Source organism: Notechis scutatus, chromosome 2 (genome assembly GCF_049901735.1).
Source record: "Notechis scutatus isolate UNSWTSFEM ecotype Mainland chromosome 2, rNotScu1.2, whole genome shotgun sequence".
Classification (NCBI taxonomy): Eukaryota; Metazoa; Chordata; class Lepidosauria; order Squamata; family Elapidae; genus Notechis; species Notechis scutatus.
In genome coordinates, this window is record NC_142010.1 from 22,151,296 (window position 1) to 22,167,056 (window position 15,761).

The window sequence follows — 15,761 nt, forward strand, 5'->3', positions numbered from 1 at the left end:
CCTGCCCTAATGTCTGAGCAGTATTTGATGGACAGCCACTTTTTCAAATTGGATCCTTTGCAAGGTTTGGACTTATCATCCTTAACTAGAACTTATTTTGCCCAGAGATGGTATATATGGCAGTATGTGGAAATAGAAGACTTTTGTCAACCATTCCATATTTTAATTGACCTAGTTGCATTCAAAGTGTTGATACCACTCTTAGTGTCCTAGGATGAAATAAGCTGAATGTTACACACATAAGAACACACTTGGTAGAGACCTGATGGTGTAGATAACTTTCTAATTAACTGCACCAATGGCTAGGGGCCCATGTTAAGTTACCTTTCAGGTCTTTTCTCCACATTCAAACAACTGCTTTTCAGCAACTGTGCCTCAAATCAATTTGCTCATCAAGACTTCAGACAATAGGCATGATTTTATGATAGTCCTGTTTAAGGCTATTTTACTGGTTTTCCTAGCTCAGTCTTACAATTAAGAGCCTACAAATGACATGCAGAATGGAACAGCAACTTTCCAGCACTTGGTAAAATTGTGTTCTTCAATCTCTATCAGTTCATCTTGTTAATTTCATGTGGTTGCAGACAGGGCTTTGGATGTGAAAGCATAAGGGTGCAAGGGTACAAATGTGGCACTCATTTGCAACTTTTTAAAGCAACCACTCCTTTTCCTAGATCACATAACTGTTGTCAGGGTTCCAAATAATAAATCCATTGCAAGCAAGACTCTGAGGTAATTGAATTCCTCAGAGATTACTTTTATTGGAAATATCATATTGGCACATATCTGGTGAAAACCAACTATACAAACTCCCACAGTTTTCACCTTATTAAAAGTAAAAGATTTTCTAGTTTCTCAAAACAATCAGTCACATGGTCCAATCATCGTGCAGTCCAACAACCAGGTGATATCACTCCACCTTCTTCCAACCAGGTGTGAGAATGTCCTTGGTTCCCCAAAAAAAGTATTTTGTTTTGGCTACAGAAATCCCTCTATCTCAAATCACCCCCTCCCTAACCCTCAGATCCAGTGTGGCAACACTGAAGTAGACAAAATGGCTTGGGTCAGGACAGCTTCAGGGTTGACAGCTGTTTAATTCCAGAAAAAAGGAATGAACTGTTGACTCCAGCTACCACTACACTTACATATCCCCATGCCGGCCAAAGCACCATAGTCTTAATAGACAGCACTATAATTCAGTTCTTCAGACTAGACCAGGGATATCAAACTCAAGGCACTCAGGCCAGATCCGCCCTGCAGGGTGCTTAAATCCAGCCCATGGGGCCAGCGTGGAAATATCAAGGGATTGGCCCACAGTGTCTCTGGCGGCTAAATCGGGCCGTGAGTGGCCCCCATGTGCATTCTCATCCTTCATGGCCTCCTGCAGCACTCTGCTGGCCGAAAAACGGGCCCAAACGGGTTTAAAAATGCCCCAAAACAGGCCATGTGGCCAGTTTCCAGCCAGCAGGGTACTGCAGGAGGCATCTGTCCCGCCTGCGCCCCCCTCCCCCACAGCAGCCAACAGAGCAATGCTGATCTGGCCCTCAAAGGTAACTACCGTGTTTCTCATATAATAAGGCCGGGTTTTATTTTTTTTTGAGTCCCCCAAAAATGGCTAGGCCGTCTTTTCAGGGGTGACTTAATTCCTCCCCCCCTTGCATCTTCGGGCGGGCGGGCGGCGTTGGCTTGGATGTTGACCTCGGCTTTGGTGGGGCACTTCGTATTGGGGTCAACGCAGGCAGCACCATATCCGGGTGTGCAACAAAAGTACTTCCTAACGGCAAGCCCCCCCCCCCCACCATTCCCCACCATTTCGCATGTTTTAATATAGGCCTTAATTTGGGAGGAGGGGCTTAATTTCATTTCATGCCTGTAAAACATGCTGGGACTTCCTATTGGGGGAGGCCATATTGTTGGAGAAACAGGGTAGTTTGACACTGCTGGACTAGACAAATAAGTCTGCTCTTTTGTAGGGAAACACGAATGTACATCCTTCACCTCAGCAGAGTTCAATATCTTTTGACAACTGCAGAATAGGCAGAAATTAGGCAGATACAGGTTTACTTCATTTTTTTTCCCCTAGTAAACATTAGATTTCCCAGGATTAAGATTAAAAAGCAGCCTGAATGTTACTTTAATCTTTTTTTTTTTTTGTAAATTTTATTTGAGTTTTCACAAAGAGAAAAGAAACACAATTAAAACATATTTTTTGAAAGCAGCATAATCCCGGGTTACATTTCTTCGTGCAGACACAATTTCAGGTTCATGCTCATTTTTATATTCTATTCCATATCTTATTACAATTTTACATTTTCTACATAGCTTCTCCCCTCTTTTAATTTCCTCAATTTTATTATATTTATTTCATCTCAATTCAAATCATTATATTTATATTTTTTGTCTGTCCTGTTTCAATTGTCTATTATCTTTTCTCATTAAACAAAATTTCTCCTATAGTTACTGATTGGAGTATGACGCCTTTATATCTTTCCCCTAAAGTTATAACACTCAATATAATACATAGCTTCCATTTGGATTCTGTTTGGTACATTCTTAAACAACACACAATATTCTTATAAAAAAGAAAAAAATATAAATGTATATAATTAAAACAACATTCTGTTCCAATTCAATTCTATCATTAATATTAAAATTCATTAAAGTCTTAAGGTTTTTCATGTTACTTTTCAATTAAATATCATACCTCTATGGGAACAATTATTAGCTTTCCATAATCAATTCCCCCCCCTCTTCACTTATATTTTATAAAACATTGACTAATTAAAGTGTTCCCATTCCTTCCTAATTCAATTTTCTCATTTATTTTATTTCATTTACTTTATTCACAAACATTTCACTAAGTTACACTAACTATTCTATCCCTCATTCTAATCATATGTTGTTTCCAATTTTCTAAAGTTATTTCTATTTCAAATATAACAACACAATCTCATGTACCTTTACAGAATCCCCCTTTCAGTTAAATTTTTACCCATTATCTCTAAATAGGTCCTGTTTCTTTATATCTTGCTCCGGACCTTTGTGACTTCTTTTCCTTTCCTTCTTCCCTCTCTTCTTCTCCCTCCCCTTTTTACCCCTTTGTCTCTCTACCTCTACTTCCCTCTTCTGTATTCCCCTTTTCTGTTGTTTTCCAGTATTATACTTATTTTTTGAATTATTTTTCTTTTCTTTTTTAAATCTTAAGTTCTCCATCCTCTTTCCCCCCTTTCCTTTTTCTTCCCCACATAGAGTTACTTGTTCATTAAAGATGGCTTCTTCTTTGTCCCAGTCTTCTTGTTTTGCAGTCTTTTGTTGTTTCTCATAGTTCCAAATCTCCATTTCTAAGAATTGAAAAACGAAGCCAAAGGAACCCTTCCCTTCTTGTGCCTCTTCTTTGTACTTTTTAAGTTCCGTTTTCAATTCATCGAAAAGTGATGCCATTGTAAAAAAATTTAAACAACCACCCGATTGATTTTAGTCATTCAAATATAATAGCCAAAAATCCAAAAGTCACTAAGTAATCCAAATACACACAAACTGTTTCTTTTTGCTCTTTCTTTTTTCCACTTTCTCTTCCTGGGGTTATTATTTAGTTGCAAAGTTTCAGTTAAAATGTATCTTTTAGAAGTCTTATTGAAATTTTACTTTAGATTCTTTTAAAGTCCAGGCAGTCTCCTCCCTCTTCCAGATCCTGCCCTTATTCTTTTTCTCTCCCTTCCTGCTTATAGAAAAAAAAGTTTTTAATGTCCAGAAATCTTTATTGTCCCTTTGGCATTTAGTTATATTTTCAGCTTAATTGCCTGTTGATGTCAAAGCGGATTTTTCCAATTTCTTATTTTTTATTGTCAATATAAGGAAGGAGAGAGAAGAAGAAGAAAGCCAAACCTTTCCCTTTTCACTTTCTTTCTCTGCTTCCGACTCTTCTTTGGGAGCGATGTTATTTCTTGTAAAATTTAAATTCCAGGGTACCTTAGTTATTGCTTTTTCAACTTAGTCCCGGTCAGCCAAAACTTTCACTTCTTATCTTCCTCCTGCACGTTCTTTTCCGGTTGAGTACTTCTTTGAGATGGCCATTTCTGACCACCTCTCCTACCGCCTTCGGGAAAGGGAGTTTGACCAGCTGAGGAGGAGAGATGTGGCTCTCCTCGACCCTGCTGGCAGTCTCCCCCTTCTTCACCACCTCTACGGGGTGGCTTAGCCCCGAAACCAGCCGGCTCGGGGCGCTCCAGCGGCGAGCCCAGGCAGAAACTGCGCACAATCACGGATTCCTGTCTGTCGCCGAAGCCCTTCAAACCGGAAGTCCTGAATGTTACTTTAATCTTATTCCATATCTTACAAGATGAAAATTGTTTTCACTATTGAAAGTTTTTAATTTAGCAAAACTATAACTGTTGTTAAACATCAATAAGAGTTACAGAATTTTTCCAATTTTTTACAAATATTTTGAATTGCACAGAGCTGTACATGAAAGGATTTGTTTTAATAAAACTAAAAGAAAAAAAGGATAACTCAAGAAATTGTAACCTGTGTTTTATGTTTGACAAGACCATTTGATTCTCTTTGCTTAGCAATGTACCAGTATATGTTCATATGGAATAAATATTAAAGATTGTTCTAGTGTGCATATATATGTAAGAATTTCATAACAAATGCAACCTAACTGTATGAAATTATAACCATTTTTATATTTCTTGTCCTCCCTTCCACCAGGCATCCATAGAGCATGTAATTTAAATGCATCCATAGAGCATGCAATTTACATACAGCATATAGATTAAATGGGTTAATATATGAGTTGCTAACTGATTTATATGAAAGTTATGGTTGAGTGAAGAATTGCAGACTAGTTCAGTTGCATCAAGATTAATTGAGCTGTGCTGAATCCAAACCTTGCTAAGCTAAAGAGACAGATAATTTATTTGCTTTGGAGCTCCTGCTGGATTAAATGACTGAGTCCACACAGCATTTTAAGCTTTATTTAACCATAGTTATTGAACAAACCACAAGGGTTAGAGTTAACATAACATGTTAGTCCAAAAACCAAATACATCCCACAAATGGCTTTGTACTTTATGGCTTTATGTCAAAGGTATGGCAGCCAATGTAAAAGGCAACTTGGTTCCACTGCATAGAATATGGACTTTGAGCACTGCTATCATTCAAGAAACTCTTCCAATGGACAGCCCGCCCCCCAGCAATATTTTATTCAGGGTCAATAAATCCAGATTAAACTAATGAAATCCTGTATCACAAAGATTTCTAACTAAAAATAAGACACTCAAGATATATTCTAAGACTTGAGCTGGATTTCAGCCTACCCCCAGGAACTTCCTATTTGCTGTTCTTAAAGTGGGAAGGAATGAATTACTCATCTTTCTGGATGATCTAAGCATTGAATGATGCAGTACGCTGCAGAGAAAGACAATTCAGTACTTCATCTTACATAATTGAAACAATGACTAACTACCATCTTCTTATGCTATTGGGCATCATGAGGTAACTTATTCATTTTTTAAGAGCCCTTCCCCCCACTTAAAAACTATAGATAGGAATAGCATTTTAAAGGCAGCTATTGGCATTTCATAAATCAGAAGTACAGACTTCATTCTCCTTATCTGACACAGTAGATGGCGTGTTTTTGAGAAAACTGATTTTAGATTATCTTGAGTATAGAAAAAAACCAAGGAGAAGTTAACAGCAATGCTGGTGAATTAATAAGTGACTGTAGATGAAAGATAACCCAAACTATATCAACACAGCCATTCTATCTCAGGCAAAACAAATGACTCAGTCAGCAATAAATACAACAGCCAAGAGAAGACTATTCTCTTTCTGTATTTTCAAGAGAATCAAGAATGGAGTGATATGAATGCAGAAGGGAACCTACAGAGGCATGTCTATGGAGATTCTCAGTAATCCGGATCATGGTTGTCCCAAAGGTGCTTTTCAAAGAAAAAACAAAGTCCAGTAGCCTTTTGAAAACACACCTTTGGGACAACATATAAAGGCCCATTCATAAACCTTGCACCCGTCCTTTCAAAGTGCTCCTTGTAAAAAGAATCCAAACTCCAGAGTTTTCTCTCATAAAGTTGACATAAAACGTACCACCTTAAAAGACCTGATCCACCAGACTTCATGTTTCTTTTTTCCTGACATCAAATTATCCTTCTTTCTGTCTGAAGGGAGGGCTACAAAAGAATGGAATTTGGACTGAGGGCAAGAGACTTCTCCCTTCACTAAATTATCCTATTATAATGTATGGTAGAACCAAACTTAACCAAACCATACTTCGTTGAATGTAGAACCAAACTTCATTGCATTCAATGACTCTCTTTTAAATATTTGGAGAATCTGATTGCTTTTACATAGCAAAACAATTGCATATTTCAATAAAGCTCAAACAGATATTGTTTGGAAAACTGAGGTAATTCTCCAGTGTCCATTTAAGATGGTAATGCATTGAATATCCTTCTAAAATGGATAAAAAAGTATGAAACTTTTTATGAACACTCCACTCTGCAATTTTTTGTTGCTGGACTCACACATACAATTTAACAAATACCAGTATCTCAGCCCCTTCCCATTGATAAAGGCTCTTTTCTTCAAACTGCCAGGATGCTATGAAAAAGAGATATGTTTCCAGTACTGATATAGCTATTTCAAGATGCCAAACAAACAAGAAAACCAATATACAACTTTTATTGAGTCCTAAGCATGTTCCAGTGAAACATTTTGTAAACACTGTTTATTCTCTTTGTACATGGGATGTACTTAAAAACACATATATGAGTGCGAGAGAGGATCACATTAAAACAAAATGGCATTGTAGTTAGTTATCTTATTGCAGGCTTCTCCAACTTTAGAAGCTTGCTGGGGTAAAACGCAAATTGCTTTGGAACCATTGCAGTACATTCCCAAGTACCAGGAATACCAAAATACATAATCTGGCATGCTATGTAGAAGAAGATTGCCCACCTCTTGTAAACCTGCCTCCCAAGATATCATTAGTTATCCAGAAAGGACCAAAGCTGAGTTTAGAGAAAGGCCTTTTTATACTGACTGCCCATTCCACCAAAGTGATTGGGGTTTACCCCGCAGTTTCTGCTGTTCACTTATTTGAGGTTTTTCTATCATACACAAACACACAGCAGATCTTCACTGCTTTAATACTTATCTATATTTGGTGACTTTAAGCTCTTTAATTTTTGCATTGTTCTCCTAGCTGGCTTTCTTTTTATATTAAGAAAGAAGCAAATGCATGCCATGCATCTTGGGTGAGAGGCCACAAGGCAGTAAAATGAGGCTCATATGGTCAAAACATACAACTGTGTTGTGTATGTAGGGACTATTAGAGTGAATAAGGCTTCAACAGAAATACAAAACTGTTCAGATGTTCCCATTTATTCCACAGGAACTGACAAGAAATCATGGCAAACAGCACCAAATACCTGTAAGTGCAATCAAATGTATTTTATATTATCTATTACTTAAATTCTGTCCTGAGAATTAAATGCATTATGGCCGATTCCAAACATCCCATGGCTTCTTGGAATGTCCTTGGTACCATAACCAGCAATGCATTTTTTATTAATATAAAAAGGGAAATTAAAATCATTTTCCTTTATTCACCACAGGAAAATGAGGGAGGAGGGGAGGGAGGGGAATTAAGCATTGATACTTGTTAATAGCAGCAAGGTCTTCTATCAACAGCATAACCACTTTGGTACTTTTGAATTGAGAAGGCAAGGATGTGATTGTGAACTCCTCTTGAATTTCTCCACAGAAGGAGATTTGGCTCAAGATTCCGACCGGTAAAAGGGCACCACGCAGAAAGCGTTAAGGCAAAAAGATTAATAGAAAACGAGTCACTTTATAGCTTATTTCATAATTCTGATTTTTTCTCCTCCAATGCAATTACCAACACAGTTCTTTTCCTTGCCCTCGGGTTCCTTCTTGGTCATCAAAACCCCGGTGCAATCCAGTTAAGAAACTTCATGGCAACTTCAAAGCCAAGGAAGCATGCCTGAAAAAAATATACTTATAAGTATATGTATAAATTCACATTGTTCACATTTTAATTAATACAATACCCACACAAACGGGGCTGTTTCAACATGAACCTTTGCAATGTCTCCAACAAATATATACTGCATGAGCATATAGAATAGCTAGGCATTCAGTCAAGTGCAACATTGCTCCAAGGAGCCTGGCTAGAGACGAAGGAAGGAAAGCAAAATATCCGTTTGGCCTTCTGATGCTTCAAAAGCTGCTGTGGAAGACTGGGGAATCATCCAGACTAGTATGCATGGTGATGCTGAATTCTATGTAGAAAAATTAACGATAGCCAGCTTTTCCAGGGCTCTGCAAGGATTTTCCATTCGATCATATGTTTTTTCAACAGCCACTTTGCTTAATGACCAGGCTGCTGGTCCAAAGTATAGTCACTAAATGAGGACTACCTGTAATAAGCATGCTGTTGATTTACTACTGTTTTCTATTTCTTTTACTGTTTTAGTGCAGGTAGCCCTCCACTCTCGACCACAATTGAGCCCAAAATTTCTGTTGTAAGCTGAGACATTTATTAAGTGAATTTTGCCCCATTTGTACGACCTTTCTTGCCTCCGTTATTTAGTGAATCCCTGCAGTTGATCAATTAGTAACCCGGTTGATATCTGAATCCAGCTTCCCCACTGACTTTGCTTGTCAGAAGGACGTAAATGGGGAATCTCATGACTCTGGGGGCACTGCAACAGTCATAAATAGGAACCAGTTACCTAGAATCTGAATTTTGATCACACGATCATGAGGATGCTATAACTGTTTTTCACAGTTATAAGTCACTTTTTTTCAGTACCGTTGTAACTTTGAGCTGTCACTTAAATGAACTGTTATAAGGTTCATTTCATGTCGAGGACTACCTGTATTGCTGTACAATAGCTACCGTTGCTTGGATGATTGAAATGGCTTCTGAATTCAACTAGTGGAACCGAATAAACCTATACAGAAGTCTACTTTTGGTGTAAAACTGGCCAGATGTATAAAACAAATAAAGTGTTTTCCAAAAGATTCTGTTGGGAGGCTTCGCTTCTTACATTTCTGTCTTAACTCTTTACAAGAGAAGAGCCACCTCTGCCATTGCTCCTGCCCTTTGGAACAGATTACCTCCAGACTGAAGTCAGCTTCAATCCTCCTAACCGTCTGCAAGAGTTTAAAGGCCTGGTTCTGTCAGCTGGCTTGGGGCTCCAATGCGAGGCCTTCACACTGGGGCTGGTTGACAGACTAATAACGGATCCTTCCTCCCCACCCCCTTGCTCATCCTACCCCCCACCTTCCGATCTTTTAGTTAGGGTTGTGTATTTATTTATTTATTTATTATTTAGTTCCTATTGTGTATAGGTTTTGTAAAATTTTGTCTTTAATACAGGTAATCAGAGGTGGTATTCAGCAGGTTCTGACCAGTTCTGGAGAACCGGTAGTGGAAATTTTGAGTAGTTCAGAGAACCAAAAAGTACCACCTCTGACTGGCCCCTCCCCCATCTATTCTCTGTCTCCCGAGTCCCAGCTGATCGGCTGGGTGTCCTTTTGTTGTCCTGCACAGGAGAACGGAGCTGGAAAGCAGGTCAGTGGGGAGGGGAGGGAATGGGGATTTTACAGTACCCTTCCCTTGCCCCGCCCACCAAGCCATGCCCACAGAACCGGTAGTTAAAAAATTTGAATACCACCACTGCAGGTAATCCTCAACTTACAACTACAGTTGAGCCCAAATTTCTGTCGCTTAAGTGGAATATTGTTAAGAGAATTTTGCCCATTTTACGACCTTTCTTGCCACAGTTGTTAAGTGAATCAGTCAGTGGTTAAGTTAGTAACACGGCTAGTAAAGTGAATCTGGCTTCCCCATTGACTTTGCTCGTCAGAAGATCGCAAAAGGGGATTACACGACCCCGAAGACACTGCAACCGTCATAGATATGAGTCGGTTGCCAAGCCTCCGAATTCATCACGTGACCACCGCAATGGTCATAAGTGTGAAAAATGGCCATGAGTCACTTTTTTTCAGTGCCGTTGGAACATTGAACAGTAACGAAATGAACTGCTGTAAGACGAGGACCACCTGTATTGTAAACTGCCCAGAGTTACCTCGGGGTAAGATGGGCTGTCAATAAATTTAATAAATAAATAAATGAACCGGAACTCAAAGAGAGCATTCGCTTACTGCATTGGCAGGAAAGGCTCTGATCATCACAGCAGTGAATCCCTTGTACAGGGACAACACTCCTTCCTCTCGAACAAGCTCTCGCAGGACATCTCTGAAGCCATTGGGATACTTCCCTGGAGGAGCTGTAGAAAAACGCAGAATACATTTCATGAACCTCATCCCCCCACCCCCCAGAGGCTTTGATCAAACTCCTTTCTTTCTTTCTTTCCCAATCCTTTTTTTATTTCTATCTCTTGCCATAACGCCCCTCAATTGACAACAATTAAATTATTCCCTGCGCTCAATGGTTCAGTCCCTAATCACCTCACAGTTGGACTGTTATAATGGGCTTGACATGGGGCCACCCTTGGAGATTATTCGGAAGCTGAAACAGGCACAGAGTGCAGCGGTGTGGACTATTTTAGGGGGGTGGGGGGGCAAGAATGTCTCCTGTAACACCACTGCTCCATTGGTTGCCAGTCTGCTTCCGGGTGCAATTCAAGGGGTTGGGGATCACCTTTAAAGCCCTTCGTGGCATGGGTCCAGGTTACCTGAGGGACCATTTCACCCCACTGGGATTGGCCCGTCCCATTCATGCCAATAGAAGGTGGCATACTTTGGGTTCCATCAACCTGATTATTCTAACTGGCGGGGTTCAGGAGAAGGGCCTTCTCTGCTGTTGCTCCTGACCTCTGGAACATCTTGCCTCCTGATGTGAGATTGGCCCCAACCCTCCTATCCTTCCATAAAGGCCTGGCTCTGCCAGTTGGCCTGGGGCCCCAATGGAGGAACAGCACAATGGACACGGTTAATCAAGTAACAACAGATCCCACCTTCCCCCTTATTCTGCCCCTGCCCTCTCCATGTGACCCCTTTGGTTATAATTTATTCAAGTTTTAATTTTTATGAATTAAACACATTTATAAATTAAACTCATTTTTATGACTGTAAGCTGCCCAGAGTTACTGTTTGGTAGGTTGAGCGGCCAATAAATTTTATAAGTAAATATAAATAAATGGGAAGATGAGGGAAGATTTTCACATTTCTCCAGTACCACAGCAAAGGCCCCTACTGCTTACAATCTTACATTTATCAACCTGCCTGAATTTCTAGGATGCAAGTGAGAGGGTTAACTGAGAACATTTGAAAACTCTTTCCTCTTCAATGGTCTGTTTGGTTTCGGTAATTGCTGATGGAAAAAGAAAAAAGAAAACTCCTTCCTGTGCAAAAACTGTGGAAGCCAAGAGGCTGGCAGAATGACAAGTTGCTTCACTCCTCTTCTCCAATCGATTTGGCAGAAATTTATTTTTTTGTTATTGCACAAGGGATTAGAAACTTGTATTCCAGGCAGGCTGTGAAGCATGGAATTTCTCGTCTCCATCAGTGAAAAAAGAAATGTATGACACACCCTTTGGAGCAAACATTTTAATAGCCAATTATGTATATTGCAAATGTAAAAGAGGAAGAGAATAAAAACTGGCAAAAGAATATAAATGTAAAAACGAAAGAAACAAGAAAAGGAAAGGCAAGAAAGTTTTCACCTAGGCCCATCCTATGAAGCACTATTTCTCACATGAAGAACTTCGGACACAAATGCAGGTAGTCCTTGACCTACGACCATAATGGCGCCTGACAAGTATAGCGGTAAGTCGTGATGGGTCATCAAGTGAACAACCTGATTTTATGACCTTTTGGGCAGCAGTTGTTAAGTGAATCCACAGTTCCGGGTGCAATTCAAGGTGTTGGGGATCACCTTTAAAGCCCTTCATGGCATGGGTCCAGGTTACGTGAGGGACCATTTCACCCCACTGGGATTGAGAGCTTTTGCCAAAAATTGGAAAGCTTTTTGGCAAAAATATTGTAAATTGTGTTCACATGACTGTGGGGACCCTGCAAACAGCTATAAATGCCAGCCTGTTGCCAAGCATCCAAAATGTGGTCATGTGACCAAGGGAGGCGGGTCCGACCATCGGGACTATGAAACTGGGCCATAAGTACCTTTTGAAGGGTCCATGGGTAACTTCATATAGTCACTAAGCAACCAGTCGTAAGTTGAGGCACACCTGTAATTATCTTGTAATTAGCCACTTGCCTGTTCAGTCAAGGCAAATACCTTAACTCAGTGTTTCTCAACTTCAGCAGCTTGAAGATCTACTCTATTGTATGGACTTCAACTTCTAGAATTCCCTGCAGGCTGGCTAGGGAATTCTGGGAGTTGAAGTCCACACAACTTCAAGCTGCCAAGTTTGCCAACGACTATAACTGATTATATATTGTAGCTAGTACACACACAAGGAAAGGGCAGACAAAGAAAATCTTTTGAAATTTATCCAAAAGAGCTGCCAATTTCAAAGCACATTTATGTCACTAATCTTCAAAAGAATCCTGAAAAGTTTTACCTCAATTTTGTTTTCACTAACTACTCAGCTATGTGACACTAGGACTAGGGCAATGGTCTGAAAAAAAGAAATGTTCATACTAGTTTATAGAACTTTCAAATTCTTTGCCTGGAGGCAACTATATTCACAATAGCTGAGCAAAGTGTGATTTTTCAATCTTTAATCCAGCTACAAGAACCAGCTTCATATTTGCTTTGGAAAATGATTAATGTATGATGAAAGATGGTTTTAGAGATAGTCCTCCTTTAGCAACCACAACTGGGACGACAGTTGCTAAGTGAAACAATCACTAAGTGAAACCACAACTGTGCTCATGATTTTACTTCAGCTTTTCTTTGCTTTACAGATCTGTAAATGTCCTAAATGCAAAGATTGGTCATAAACTTATTTTCATCACTACTGTAATCGCAGACGGATGCTGAGGCTATCCTTAACAAGGATTATACTGTACTTTCCTTCTACTCCAATTTCCATGGTGATCAGAATTATACCCATTAAAGCTAGCAATTAGAAGAGAGGCGGGAATGGAGCAGAACAATGAGAACGTGTTCTGCACTATTAGCCTTAGCCAATAGAGAACGTGTTCTGCACTATTAGCCTTAGCCTTCTGAGCCACACACCTCAGAAAATGCAAATACCTCATCTAACACCAGATCAAACCAGAGACTGTCATGGACTGTTGCCCAGGAATGATTTTCAAAAGAGTTCCAGGAAATATTATGAGCAAATGTGTGCTCAAAGATCTAATCTTCAACTGTGCATTCTCATGAGAATACAATCAGATGACAATGCAATTCAGAGAATGGAGAGGGAAGAAGGAGAGTTGTTGACATTAACCCTCCATGTACCTCTAAATATAAAGAATATTTGTAGCTCAGGGTTGAAATAAGGGCTCCTTGATGCTCTTTGAACTTGTTTTCTTGCAAATGTTTCATTACCCTAACTAGTTAACATCATCAGTGTTAGCAGACAGCATCAAGGACCCCTCTAAATATATAAAATAGCAGACAAAGAAGACGTTTGACCAACATTGTTCTTTTTCAGTTGTTTTGCCTGATTTAATAGGAAAGGATTAAATACTTGGAGTAAGACCCGTTCTGAACACCTGTGACAACAAGAGAAGAGAACAGAGCTGGAAGGGACCTAGGAGGTCTTTTAGTCCAGCCCCCTGCTCAAGCAGGAGAATCTATACCAGTGGTGGTTAACCTTTTTGGATTCCTGTGCCAAAAATTGTGCATGCATGCCAGAACCCAGAAGGCAATGCACCCCCCAGCCCCCTGTGCATGTGTGTGCAATCCCCCCCCCCCCCATCTCCTTACCTGCACTGCACCTCCCAGCTGATTTTCAGCCCATTTGAGACAGCCCAAAAAATAGGCCCGTTTCATCACTTTCGGTATTTCCGGAAATACAGGAAGTGACAAAACGGGTCTATTTTTCGGGCTGCAGAGGCTTTCCTCAAGCCTCTGGGAAAGGCCACCCTGGAAAAAGTAAAGGACCAGCCCGCAGTGCCTCTGCCAGCAAAAATGGAGCTCTGTTTTCACTCAGGAGGGTGTCCCAGCCAAAAACGGAACTCAGGAGCCCGTTTTTGCTGGCAAGAGTGCTAGGCCCACCACAGACACCCTCAACACGAGTGACATCAACCCGGCCACACCCACCCCGGCCACCCGAGGTCAAACACAACCCTGATGTGCCCCTCAGTGATATAGAGTTTGACGCCCCTTATCTAGTCTTATCTAGTCTTATCTCCCCTTATCTAGTCCCCTTATCTAGTGATGGAGCACTCATAATTTCTGAAGGCAAGCTGTTCCATTGGTTAATTGTCCTCGCTCTTAGGAAGTTTCTCCTTAATTATAGGTTGCTTTTCTCTTTGATTAGGTTCCAACTATTGCTTCTTATCCTGCTCTCTGGTGCTCTGGATCAGGGATCCCCAACCTTTTCGACGCCGCGGCCCGGTTCCGGCATCAGCTGGGCGCCGCGGCCCGGTACCGGCGTCAACTGGGCGCCGCCATCTTTTATGACGAAAAGCGCTTCCGGTGACATCACCGGAGCGCGTCAAATAAGTGGCGCCGCCCGGTGAGCTTTTCGGGTAGAAATGGCTTTCTACCGGAAAAGCTCACGAGCGCGCGCCGCCATCTTTGAAAAGCGCTTCCGGTGAGCTTTCTACCGGAAAAGCTCACCGGAAGCGCTTTTTACCAAAAAGATGGCGGCGCCCAGCAATCAGCGGCCCGGTAAGGCTTGTTCGGGCCCGGTACCGGTCCGCGGACCGGCGGTTGGGGACCCCTGCTCTGGATAATAATTTGACACACACCCCCTTCTTTGTGGCAGCCCCTGAAATACTGGAATACTGCTATCATGTTACTCATAATTCTTTTCTTTAGACTAGCCAAACCCAAAACCTGCAGCGGTACTTCATATGGTTTAGTCTCCAGGCCTTTAATCATTTAGTTGCTCTTCTTTGAACTTTTTTCCAAAGTCTCAACATCTTTTTTGTAGCATGGTGATCAAAACTGGTTGCAGTATTCCTGGTGTGGTCTTATTAGGGTTTTATAAAGCGGCACTAATATTTCAGGTGATTTTGATTCTATGCCTCTGTTTATACAACCCAGGATTGTATTAGCTTTTTTGGCTGCTGCTGTACCCTGCTGGCTCATATTCAAGTGATCACTAGGATTCCAAGGTCCCTCTCACAGGTACTGTTTTTGAGCCAGGTCTCACCTAATCTGTACTTATATCTTTGATTTTTCCTGCCTAGCTGTAAAACTTTGCTTTTCTCCACATTAGAAATTCATTTTGTTAGATAGGGCCCATTGTTCAAATTTGTCAAAATCTTTTTGGATCCTGAGTTTGTCTTCTGGGGTGTTGGTTATTCCTGCCAGTTTAGTATCATCTGCAAATTTGATGAGTTCCCCTTCAATTCCCTCATCTAAGTTATTAATGAAGATTTTGAAGAATACTGGCCCCAAGACGGAACCTCTAAAGACGTGCAAAGGTTATAAATGCAAGGATTGGTCACTAAATTGTATTTTTTATCACTATGGCAACTGAGAATGGTTGCTTAAACAAAGCGTTTGGTAAATGAGAACTACTTGTACAAAAACCTACTGAAAACTTTTCTCCACAAAGCCTACTTTTAAATCTGCCTTCTAAAATCTTTAGGAGAGCCTCAGT

At 40.6% G+C, this 15,761-nt stretch overlaps 1 protein-coding gene and 1 long non-coding RNA gene across 2 annotated transcripts in view; one reads left to right on the top strand and one right to left on the bottom strand.

Annotated features, from left to right (window-relative positions):
* The window catches only part of LOC148131917 (uncharacterized), a 28,967-nt gene extending 21,045 nt beyond the window's left edge, over positions 1–7,922 (top strand). Inside the window, exons 5-6 of the long non-coding RNA XR_015747202.1 lie at positions 7,412–7,450; positions 7,784–7,922. This is a non-coding gene — a long non-coding RNA (uncharacterized LOC148131917). The remainder of the gene's footprint in view (positions 1–7,411; positions 7,451–7,783) is intronic.
* SLC25A20 (solute carrier family 25 member 20) overlaps positions 6,682–15,761 on the bottom strand; it is a 30,009-nt gene continuing 20,929 nt past the window's right edge. The window contains exons 8-9 of the mRNA XM_087953740.1: positions 10,213–10,337; positions 6,682–8,023 (exon numbers count right to left, since the gene is read on the bottom strand). Of these exons, the coding sequence (XP_087809866.1) occupies positions 7,961–8,023; positions 10,213–10,337 (188 nt within the window). The 3' untranslated portion in view covers positions 6,682–7,960. The remainder of the gene's footprint in view (positions 8,024–10,212; positions 10,338–15,761) is intronic.